A 12,198-nucleotide genomic window follows, 5' to 3' on the forward strand; every position below is an offset into this window, starting at 1 on the left:
TATATTTCACTCTGATCCTGAAATACATACTCTGATGTATTAGACATGCTGCGTCCTTTTGGGTTTAACCCCTGAGTGTCCCTGGCTGCCTCTGAAGAAGGGCGTGGACTTCCTGAGTAGCACCTCCTACTTCTGTAGCAATGGGCAACTGTTTGAAAACAGTCAAATGACCAGAAATCTGTATCATGGGATTTGTGAAAAGTCATGGGAGTCTGAGTGTGGCTTTCAAGCTCGTTTAATTTTAGTGGGGGGCCTCTAGGTATTCTGCATCTGGTATTTGACTCTTCAGTATTTCTAATCTCTTCTTATGTTGATGCAGGGAGTATCTGTTATATATTTTTTCCTGTTGTTTAATATAAAACTGGTGAGGGTCGGTTGGGGAAGACAGTTCACCCTGATTAAATTGTGGAGCCCAGGTGTGTGATGTGATTTATTTTCTTTGGAGGATGCTGTTACTGTTTCTCCTGGCTTCCCGCCATTGTCAGAACTGAAGTGTTACTTTACTTACCTACAGTGAATAAGTTACACAGTAGAGTTGGTAATAGTCGATGTTAATTTAATGCGTTTTATTCTTTTTCTTAACTGCTTAATGAAATTGTTTTAAATAGTGGCACAGCTGCCTGAGCTCAGTTCTTTGATTTTTTTTCTGAGAGCTCTGAAGACTTGCCCATATTTAGTTATCATGATAAAGTGCATAACTCATTTCTGTGTTCACTGCACAATGCAAAGATTTTACATATTTATTGAATAGGCCAGTTCTGCAGTGACAGCATAACCTCTCTGAAGAAGGATAGAAATAAATACTTGCAGAGGAATATTGGTTTGCAAGCTGAGCACTTCATGAAACATTTAGAAATACTTGACATGGGTGCATGACCATTTAAATTGGTGTACTGTCCGAACCTTCTCAGTAACAGCAGACAGATCCTAAAGACAGCAGACTCCCAGCTGTTGGGGGTAGGGACAAGTGATAGTTCAGAAGATAGGGCATCTAATTTTATTAAAGGACATAGAAATGCAGCTGCCTTGCCAGAGTAGCCTGAAGAGTTTCTCCATCCTTGCTGCACCCTGACATGATTGTGAGCATCTGCTTCAGTATCTCCTGCTAAAGAATCCAGGTCACTGATAAAGCAGGCAGGTAGGATCAAGGAAGGTGTCGGAGGACACATACACAGCTTAAGCTTAGGGTGAAAACGTGACTGGGCAACATTTGTATTGGGGAATGGCAAAGTTCAGGATGGGTTGACAGGTTACTACGTATCTGAGACACTTCCCACCATAAAGGACTTTAATTCTGATCTTGAGATTCACACATTGAACGTAAACTTGTTCTTCCTTTACTACTAGTGTATTGAGTTTGCATGGCAAGGTTTTGGTAGCGGGATGGGCTACAGAGGTGGCTTCTGTGAGAAGCTGCTAGAAGCTTCCTCTATGTCTGACAGGGCCAATGCCAGCCAGCTCCAAGATGGACCCGCTGCTGGCCGAGGCTGAGCCCATTAGTGACAGCGGTAGCACCTCTGGGAGAACAGATTTAAGAGGGGGAAAGGAAAAACCAACCTGCGCGACACCAGTTGCAGCCGGGAAAGAGGAGTGAGAATATGTGAGAGAAATGACTTTGCAGACGCCCAGGTCAGTGAAGAAGGAGGGGAGGAGGTGCTCCAGGTGCCAGAGCAGAGATTCCCCTGCAGCCCGTGGTGAAGACTATGGTGAGGCAGGTTGTCGCCCTGCAGCCCACCGAGGTCCACAGTGGAGTGTATATCTACCTGCAGCCTGTGGAGGACCCCAGGCTGGAGCAGGTGGATGCCCGAAGGAGGCTGTGACCCCGTGGGAAGCCTGTGCTGGAGCAGGCTCCTGGCAGGACCTGTGGCCCCATGGAGCAAGAAGCCCGCGCTGGAGCAGGTTTTCTGGCAGGACTTGTGACCCTGTGGGGGACCCATGCTGGAGCAGTCTGTTCCAGAAGGACTGCACCCCATGGGAAGGATTCCTATTGGAGAAGTTTGTGGGGGACTGTCTCCCATGGGAGGGACCCCACAGTGGAGCAGGGGGAGGCTGTTGAGGAGTCCTGCCCCTGAGGAGGAAGGAGCAGCAGAGACCACATGTGATGAACTGACCCCAACCTCCATTCCCTGTCCCCCTGTGCTTCTGGGGGGGAGGAGGTAGAGAATTCAGGAGTGAAACTGTGCCTGGGAAGAAGGGAGGGGTGGGGGGAAGGTGTTTTAAGATTTGGTTTTATTTCTCATTATCGTGCTCTGATTTTGACTGGTAATAAATTAAATTAATTTTCCCCAAGTTGAGTCTGTTTTGCCTGTGACAGTAATTGCTGAGTGATCTCCCTGTCCTTATCTCAACCCACAAGCCTTTTGTTGTTATATTTTCTCTCCCCTGTCCAGCTGGTGGGGGGGAGTGATAGAGCGGCTTTGGTGGGCAACTGGTGTCCAGCCGGGGTCAACCCACCACAACTAGGATGGGTGAAGTGCCCTTGAGGAAGGTTTATTTTCAGACATCTAGCAAATACAGTAACAGATGCTTTGGGAAGGGAAATGACTGAGAAGATGCAATTGTAACTGTCCTTGCAAACTATCAGTCACCCTTCTGGCTCTAACATGTTTGCTCGGTAACCTATCAGCTTCATGAAGGAAATGCAACCATGCTGTTGGAAGACTATGTTAACATGTTTGCGTTAATTTTGGTTCTGTTTAGCAGTGAGCCTCTGAGGCATAATTAAGTTTTTCAGGCTCAGCTAATGCAGCATGATGCTGGGAGACAGCTGATAAGAAACACTAAGGGACAGAGATTTACATGGAATTAAGGCAATCTGAGTATGGCCCAAAAGCATTTGGTCAAGTATCTGCCCCATTCACTAAGTCATTACCACAGCTCAGTCAGTGTGTAGTCAGTCAACCCTGCTGTTTGGTTTCCAGTTCACTTGGTTTCCAGTTTAGTTTCCAGCTGACTTTGTAATGTTTACACCTAAGACACAAGGGAAGTTTCAAAGCACTGCCAGCTCCTCTCGTGCTCGAAGCTCTGCTCCCATTTACCATGGCTTGCAGGCTCATACTCTTGCACAGCTGTATAGAAATTACGTATCTGCTAAATTGATACCCATTAAATCATTTTGTAGAAATGAGTTTCTGCATCTGTGATCTGAGTTGGCAAGTGGACCTGTGTAATGACTGTTCTGGGTGACCAGCCTTCTGCTGGCCATTCACAAATACTCCATTCATTGATTTGCGGCTACAGGTTACTTCAAGCCCCCCAGCCTGCTTCAGCTGGTGCTCTAGCATGGCTAGGCATGTGCAGCAGTGAGTGAGCACCAGGGGAAAGCAGAGCTGAGATTGTCCCCCAGGTCTTAGCATAGCCCTCTTCTGCAGTGGGAAGTGGGAATGGAGGTGGTAGTTGTTACTACAGTAGACATGATTTGAAGTGAAGGCAGGGGCTCTTGGAAAGAGTATACTGAGCTCCGCACTGAGCTAAGCTCCTCTTTCCTTAACGGTGTGCCAACAGGATTTTTCTCCTTACCTGTCAAACAGCCAGATGTTTTGAATGAGCCTGTCTGCACTGAATAATCTTGCTCTGGAAAATAAATGGAAGTAGGGTCGTTTTATCACCTTTCTTTGGTTTTGTGAGAATAGATTGACAGAGATATGTTTAAAACAGATAAACCCCAATTTTTCTCCTTTCACAGCTCACTCACAAGGCCTGAAAAAGGGCCAGATGCGTTTCTGTCATTGTTGGCCTCTATTTCAATAGCTCGAGCTTTGCATGGTGGTTTTAATGTTTGTTTGGTGTCGTCCTATCCCATTCGTGTCCCACATCCCTCCTCCTCCCCCCATTGGATACTACAATTTGTGATTCTTGTCTACTAATAATGAGAACTATGGAAGCAAATTTTAGCTTACTGTGAGGCAGACATCTGCAGTCAGTCTGCAGGCCAGATTTTGAAAATCCAGGGTCTTTTTCTTCCAGTGCCTAGGGCTTGATGTGCATCTCTGCAGATAATGTGTGTGTGCCCCTCTTCTTACCCCAGTATGTCTGTGACTGTAGAGTCAAGTCTGCACACAAGAGCTCTTTGTGCAAGCCTGGCTGAGTCACACAAAACAATGAATCTGGTGCCAAAAGGTGTTGCCTCTGTCCTTTTTTTGATTTAGCTCACTTCTCATGTACCTCTGCAGTATGGTTTGGTTGAATTGCTTGAGGAGTAAATATAATGAGCATAAAATTATTTTAACAAGGAGTCTGAACAGATATCTTTCTGATACAACTGCTAAGAATACATATTTCTGTATGTGATGGTGACTGGGAGATGCTTCAGTGGCTCTGAATAGGGGGGGCTCCACTGGAAAGGGGGATATCTGTTGTTTGGAGTGGCTGTGGCACAGGTCAGACTTCTGTGGAGTGTGAAGGCAGGATGGTCACTTGTTTCCATAGCACCTTCTCAGTTGGAGTTCTTCCCTGGGAGCAGTGTGTCTGCTTGTGCTGGACCTCTGTTCCTCAGCCTTGAAAGCAAATGACATTCTTTCTCCCTTTCTGGAAAACATTTTGAAAAAGAAAGCTGTATATTATCAGGATAGGCTTAGGATTATGTTAGACTGGTTTGGCTTTGTTCCATACACAGATGAGAAGCACATCCACTCATTAGCAAAGAAGCCTCCTTGGACACCACTTCGAAAAGCAGAGGGTTGCTTTGGAGGTTTCTTCTTTTTTCTTCTCGTTCTTATGTAAGATTACTCTCCACCCACTCCTCCAGTAGAGTTACAAACAATAGTAAATGCTGGTAGCATTCAAACTGTCATGAATGGCTTTATTAAAATGATAACATAGTATGGGACTGACTTTTGTTGCCTCTGTGTGCTTCAGAAGGGACACAAAGAGGTGATAGTGGTGTTTCTTCTGAGTGCCAGTATTGTTGGCTTGCCCTGACTGGGTAGAAGATGCAAAAGTAGGCTTTGGTAGCTGAAAAAGTCTGAGAAAGCCTGATTTAGCCTGCAAAGAGTGAGGGAGATACGTTAGATGAGGGCAAATCCCAAAGTTCATTGGCAGGAGTTTCAGCTTGTATGTAACTTACAGGAGCAGATTTTAGTGAAGAGATTAAATTAATGCCTCTTTCTGAGACAAGTGTGTCTGAGTGCCTCTTTCTAGCAAGAGGCAGGTGCAATTGTATGCATGTCACTCACCTTGCTGTATTTCTGAGTTACACCAGTTAGAAGATTTACATGAATGTTGTATCAAGAGAAACTAATTGAGTGGCTGCAAGAATAGAGGGTCTTGAGTATCTAGCTCTTAAAGAACTTAAATTCAGGTTTTAAATGTAATTTCTCATATTGTCACTGAATTCTATGATTCTGTGATTCTAATTTGCATCCTGCTGCGAAGGCAAAAGTTGGAGCTTCTGAACATTCACAGTCCCTGTACTGTTTGGTGACTAGCGTCCTAGACGCATTCATAATTTCCATTACTTACTCTGTTTCACATTTCGACTTGCCAGTGATTCTTTAGCCGAAGACCTGAGTGAAAAAGAAAGAACGTCTAACTTTACAATGTGCACTGCAATATATGGGAGGTTTTTCTCAAAGGGGTTTCAAGTGCTCCTAAAACTTTATGATGTTCCTGTAATAACTAAATTTGTATCCAAAAGTGTGGGGTTGTTTGTAGTTAGGAGCATTTTTGATTAAGGCTGTGCATGATAAACTTCAATCACAAAGTTGCATTTTTCATGGGAGGAGAAAACAAACATTTCTGGTTATGAGGTTTGGTTTATCCCTAATCCTAGCAGCCTCTCATCAGATTTTACCTGGACTGATTCATTTCCCCTCCTGGAACTTTCTGAAGAGTAGGGAGAGGCGTTAGCAGACTCTGGCTATTCATGTTCTCTGCTGTACCTTCCTTAGAATTCAGCACAGCTTTGTCAGTCAGTTCTGAATATATCAGACTGGACACAAAGTCTTTCTCTGAAATGTGAAGGTAGAAATGTTATTAAAGTTCCCACTTGCTGATCTGGATGTTTAGGGGTGAATTCAGGAGTTCCCTTACCTCATTTTCAAAGGGCATAAGGACATCAGAGAGACATGTTTTGTTTGCTTTCTGCCTTCCCCCAGCCCACAGCTCCACTGGGAGAGCACGTTTTTCTACCCTGCACCAAACCTGAGTGCGCTGAGGTCTGAGTGACTAATTTCTATGTACTGTCACCTTACTGCTTAGCACAGCCACAACTGGGCCAAGCACACTTCACTGCATCCTATTCCTTCCACCTCAGCAACCCCCTCCAGTTCAGGTCTATGAGAATTTCAGGGTTTTATGCAAATGTACAAGAGTGCATATTTTTCAGAAAGGGATGCAGATGCATGTGTTACCTTTTTTACTTGCCCTTGCGAACCATTTTTGGATCTCGGTAAGTGAATCTGTCTGCAAAATTTCGCTCAGTTTTTCCAGCACCTGGAAGATGTACAGGATGGTTACCATGAAGGAAGAGAAGCTGATTCGCAACAGTTTTTGCATGTGTTTTAGTTAAGCTCTAGCTGTGTGAGTGTGCAGTTCTACAGCTGTGCAAATTGCCTAGCCTAAGATGTCTCATCAGTTTTGCCACAGTGTGAGCTAAGGACAGCAGTCTGCAAAAGGTGATGTTGAGCGAGTGCCATGTACACAGCACTTCAGAGACACAGGAAGGAAATCCTAAGCAGTGTTTACTACATATAAAACCCCTTGCATGTGATGTAATATTTGCAGGCTGGTTTTGGAGAACAAGTTTCAGCCCGTGTGCCAGCTGCATTGCTCCCCCAGTGACTGCCCATAGCAGCTTGTGGTCAGGTGAAAGAAACTCAAGAGTAAATGCTAAATACAAAAGTCAGTAGACTCCTCATTGGGGCAGTGGGGGAAGGGAATCTGACCAATAAAGTCTCATGCCATCCTCAGGAGAAATAAAAATGTGTAACATCATAGGAAGCCATATACTGTAGCACTCCTGTCTTACCTTTATTTTCTGATCCAGGTAGCTCGAGTCAGAATTCACATTATTCTGGATGCAAGGACTGTAATCCAAGTTGATGAGTGGAGTGGAGGGCTGGGTGAGAGACATGACGTGGTTTCCCTCTCCGTTTGCAGGTTGTGCAGAGGCTTGGAATTGTTTTTTCAAAAGCTTTTCCAAAATAGAAAACAATGTGTAAAGGAATGGCTTGACTCCATTTAAGCAGCAATTAAAGGCAACGTGAAGTGTATGGCTAACACTAGTCCCCAGCAAGGCTGTGCAACAGAAAACACATCTAAAACTGTTATTTGGTTGAATATAACCACCTGTAGGTTAATTGGATAGGTTAATTGTTACAGCTTCTAATATACAGTCACTGAGAATAATAGTAGATATCTGTGGCATAATGCGTAACATTGGAGGAGAATGAAAGTGATGGCAGATAACTACTGATGGAAATCAGATGAGAAAGGGATTAAATCTGGACCCCTGTGGTCTGTTTGCTTTTCCATCATGGGTTTGTAGCATGCTGCTGAGCCACTACTCTTCATTTCTCCGTGTGCAGGCTTCACCGGTCTATTAAAGGATGAGGAATTAAAATGTGATTGGCAGAAGGTTCTGTTTGTAAGTGCAGAGGAAAAGCAAAAGGCAGCTAACAGCTATTAACAAACTAGTTTACTGAGTGAGGCTATATGACAGTATCTGTCATATTATGTAGTTATTTTGCAGCCAAACCACAGTAAATGCAGTTTGAAGAACTGTGTTTTGCATGTATAAATGAACAATAAAAATAAAGCATGGTCTTTACTATACCCAGCTCAGGAACCACATAACATTTAGAGAGACCCCCACCCCCAGTTAAAAATAGAAAAGTTAGGAGAAAAGTGAGTCCTTATTTTTAGCATCTTTACTGCAAAACATCTTCGTAGTGCCCTCTGCTGTCCAGTAGCAGTGCAGAAACACTTGCATTCCCATTTTCTGAAGAGTGTGCAGTCCTCCTTGTGATGCTGTTTGTAATGGAATACTGACTTAGCCTTCAGCTCTCGTACAGTAGCAATAGGGCAGACGAGTAATTAGATAGCCCGCAGCTTGAGACTAAGGAGCTATTGCAGAAAGAATCTTTTACTGGAATTTATGAACACAGCAGCAAAGTTGGATCTAAAGCCCAGTGTGCTGCTTCTACAAAACAGTGTCAGCAAAAGTAAAACTGTTGGCAGTAAGTAATCTAAAGAATCTTTGCGTTGTGAGGGGAGGAAGTTTTTTCTTGTGCTTGTTTGTTGTATAGTGTGACGTTTTTTCCTCAGCAGTTTGAAACAAAGTGAATTTTATTCCCGTCTTCATTGGGTTTGGCCATTTTTCTTGCTAGCAAAGCACAGTGACATTACAGAGCTGAAAGTGATACAGTTATAGCTTAGTTATCACCCTACTTGACATCATCTCCCTTCCAAGCTCTCGTGTTCTACACATGGGATCCTCACATCCCTCCTTTTGGTTCTGCGCTGTCCTCCTTAGCAGTCTGAGACTGTCAATTCAGGTTACAGTGTTGAGAAGTGAGAGAGAAAGTGCCAAAATAAAGAGCTGTGTCTTTTTTTCCCTTACCTTTTCAGGTGAAGAAGGGTTATTTTGAATCCTTCCAGGAACATCTGCATATCCTTCTGGAAATCAACAGGCAAAGTGTTTTCTCAAGTTGAAGAAATAAAGGCCATAAGATACACCTTATGTTATATTGGGGCAGGGGGCATTTTTAATCGCTAAAATGCACAAGCCATATTTTAGATATCTTTAAGGGGGTATATTTCTTTCCTTTTTTGCTTGCTTTTACTACCTCACATAGTACATTAATGCAGTTATTTGCTGAGATGCCTAAGAAATCTGAAGAATATCCTGGAAAGTGTATTTCATAGATACATGCTTATAGTGCTGTGTAACTACTACTGCAGAGTGTTGCTTACGGATGCCATAATAGCTGATAATTGTGAAGTTATTAGATAACTAGCGTGCATATAATCTCTAAAAGCTATGAAGATGCAAGTGGAATTAGCAAGGAGAAATCTTGTAAAATGTGGTGACTAACACACATAGAAGGGAAGAAATATTTGCCTTTTAAATGTACGTTCATTGCCCTATGTTCCCTTTAGCTGGACCTGAGCTGTGATGACACAGTGCCCTGACTGAGACCTGGTTGCATCTTTAACAGCTCAGTTTCCTCTTCCGCTGCTGTATAGTAGGGCAGTTTGGTGCCTCTACTCACGTGTCATGAACTGTGGAGTGCCTAGCTCCCTTCGCGTGAAGCCCTCGAGCTTTGGAAGGCAGCAGTTGGCAGACATGTTGCTTGTGGCTAGCGCATGTTCTTGATCAGCTTCTTGCGTGAGGATGACTTTGTTGCCAGTAGATGGGAATTCTCTTGAAAAGCTGCTTCTTACAACACAGACCGGAGCATTGTTTAATCCTGTGCAAAAAAATGAAGGATACAGTCTTTACTACAATAAACACCCGCAGTTAACTTAGCAGGTGATCTCCAAGGAGAGTCTCGGCTGGAAGAATGGAAAACAGGGCTATCAAACCTGAAATTTGTGTGTAATAATACAGGGCTTACGGAATGGTGTGTAGACAGTGAATAAACTTGGCATACTTGAATAGATGGCAGAGGGCCGTAAGCAGTCTGTTACAGAGGACGGTGTGATCAATAACTACCTGAACAGTGATGACGTTGCAGATAAAATCTGGAGAGTGGCCAGGTAGGGTGAAGAATGCTCATTTAGCAATGCCAGTCAGGAGATAAGAATCATTGTTCTACCTCTCTTAAAAAGCTTGTAGTTTTCAATGAGAGTTGCAGCATTTAATGAAGAACTAGAACCCTCCTTTCTTAGCCAGGGTAAAAGGAATTTTATAAACAACCACTATTTTTATCATTATTGTAAGTCAAACTGGATTTAACATGACAAAGAAGCCGCGCTATTAAGTAGCTGATGAGGATTTTCAGAACCTTGATTCTGTTTAGTATCTGACATGAGGCAAATCTTAAGCAGAAAGTAATTACAGCTAAACATTACTGAGAGTACAAATGTATCCACCAAATTAATCTGGCTAAGCCGTCTAAGACTTTGGTCTTTGCTGGCTGTGGTCAGCTTGTCTTTTACCAGGTTCTAGAAAAAGAGAGACATACACACACAAATACATACTTTATTTTTTATGTGTTCTATGTTTTTACATTAGGTGGATTTTATATATACATATATATGCACACACAGGTACACAGAGTTGTGTACATTATATGCTGGGTGGTCAATCTGAAAGGAGGAGTCTTGCTTTGTTCCTTCAAAGGCACCCCTTCCAAGACGCAAGAAATCCAATTTTATTCCAGACTGATTTGGTCCTGCATCACCTTTCATCCCTTATTACAGAAGTTGTATCACAGACTCATCAGCTACCAATACCAATCTGGATGAAGTATCTACTTATTCTAACAGTCCCCAAGAAACTCAGCAGAGACCTTTTTTCCCCTACATGACTCTTCTGTTCCTTCTGCAGTATAAATCTGGCCTTGTATCAGCAATTTTCCTTCAGCCACTGCCAGAAAGATGTCTTTGTGCAAACCTACAGGGTCAGCTTCTGAAACAAAAGCTAATCCCTAGAAGTACTATTTCGTATGCTGATGCAAATGGCACACTGATTTTGACTTCCTTTCAGGTATAGGCAGAGTAATCACAGCTAGATCTAGTACACAGCAGAGCAGCATGGTGTTTTTAGGGTACCAGGTTACTCTTATTAAATGCTGCATTGTGTAATATGTTGCTCCTGGAAAAGTACAAGAATTATTTAGGTGAGAGTGAAATAGAGAAGAAAATTGTGACAACCTGTCTCTGGCACTTATGGTACACTTGTGAGCACAGAAGGAAAGAGGAAGAAATTATTTCAGCTTGAAGGAAATTATTTTAGTTTAAAAGAAATCCCAGACAGTTGTCTTGGTAAAATAGTTGTAGTTGTACCTTGTAAAGAATTTAGTACTGCTAACCTTTACGTTACCAACCTGAGATTATTCATTGCTGAGGACAGGTAAAGATGCTTAGTGGATTAAAATTAAGGTAATGGCTTTTGTTGATTAAATGCTTCTCTTAGAAACAGGAGACAGGAGCTGTGGGTACTTTTGGAACAAAATCACATTACACTCGCATTTCTCTTTGTGTTTGCCAGGGCAGTTGTCCAGGCTATCTGTGTGGTCCCTCAACAACTCTTACCTGGCATGTGACAGACCATCCTAGGATGGGGAATGTTCCTGGAAAAGTAGTACTTTCTCCCTGAGCAGCTAGGCTGAGAGTAACTTCGGTCATACTTCCACATGTGGTTGAACTGAGGTTCATACACTGACAAGAAATCGGTATTTGTTGTGTAAACTTTCTTATTCTTTTGCGGAGCGTCTTTCTGCAGAGCAGGTTGGCTCTTCTGCTGATTGCCTGAGGCCAAACACTGGAGGTGAAGTAAAGAACATGAACTCACATAGACTGAAAGGTAGTCGAAACTTCAATTACTCTTTTTCTTGTTATTTCTACCTCTTTCATATACAATTTGGAGAAGCACAGGAGGGTGGAAGCAAGCTACCTACTGCTCCACTCCCAGGTAGTTACCTCGGGCACCCAACGCTGCTTGTGTATGCCGCTCCTTCCTGTGCATATCTGAGACACCTTTTCGTAGTAACAGACTGTATTGAAGGAGGGGGAGTGGATTGCTTTCTGTCTTGTGACAAGAACTGCAGGGACAAGTGATGATAGCAAAGGAGACATCAAGGCCTTTTTGGTTTCTATCTTTACTAAGGGTTGTGTATGCAGAGGGACAGTCGCATGTCTCTTAGTAGTTGATATCTGTTCTAGATTTTGGTTTTAGGGGTTGAATAATAGACTAGTAGCTTATTACCATTAACTTGTTTGGTTTTTTTCCTTTCCTGTAGTAGCAGTCATTAATGTTCACACTGTTCCTTGCCTCTGGCACTTGCTTAGAATACTCAGTACCATAACGTCTAAGATTGGGAACATCCTAAGAATGGCAGTTTATTGGAGGCACCTTGCAGATGTCACACAGAAGAGTTACATCAGGAGAGACTCTGGAGCTAAGTAAGGCAGCCCAGTCTGCTCCCTGTATAACAACCAGCGCAGCTAAGAAAAGGTGACAGGTGATAGTAGTAGGCGACACTCTTCTGAGAGGTACAGAGGCACCCATTCTGCTGACACACTCTCTAGAGA

General features: G+C 43.1%; 2 protein-coding genes across 2 annotated transcripts in view; one reads left to right on the forward strand and one right to left on the reverse strand.

The window, feature by feature from the left end:
- The window catches only part of LOC126044754 (alcohol dehydrogenase 1), a 40,351-nt gene that overhangs the window by 6,663 nt on the left and 21,490 nt on the right, over nt 1-12,198 (forward strand). The window lies entirely within an intron of this gene.
- C12H4orf17 (chromosome 12 C4orf17 homolog) lies at nt 4,181-11,302 on the reverse strand. Its single transcript, XM_049814926.1, has 8 exons — nt 11,200-11,302; nt 9,213-9,410; nt 8,561-8,616; nt 6,968-7,132; nt 6,351-6,432; nt 5,792-5,948; nt 5,461-5,504; nt 4,181-4,527 (listed from the first exon to the last, which is right to left on the reverse strand). Exons 1-8 carry the CDS (start codon nt 11,300-11,302, stop codon nt 4,436-4,438), a joined length of 897 nt encoding a protein of 298 aa, XP_049670883.1. The 3' UTR covers nt 4,181-4,435.

The sequence above is a fragment of the Accipiter gentilis genome, chromosome 12 (assembly GCF_929443795.1).
Source record: "Accipiter gentilis chromosome 12, bAccGen1.1, whole genome shotgun sequence".
Classification (NCBI taxonomy): Eukaryota; Metazoa; Chordata; class Aves; order Accipitriformes; family Accipitridae; genus Astur; species Astur gentilis.

What these genes read in the sequence shown, in the direction of transcription:
- C12H4orf17 (XM_049814926.1), bottom strand. Translation starts at nt 11,302, where the DNA reads ATGTGGAAGTATGACCGAAGTTACTCTCAGCCTAGCTGCTCAGGGAGA. An exon ending in ACCTGGATCAGAAAATAAAG is followed by an intron (nt 6,433 to 6,967) that starts GTAAGACAGGAG and finishes TACATCTTCCAG; the next exon opens with GTGCTGGAAAAACTGAGCGA. An exon ending in CGCAAGGGCAAGTAAAAAAG is followed by an intron (nt 5,949 to 6,350) that starts GTAACACATGCA and finishes TTCACATTTCAG; the next exon opens with AGAAAGACTTTGTGTCCAGT.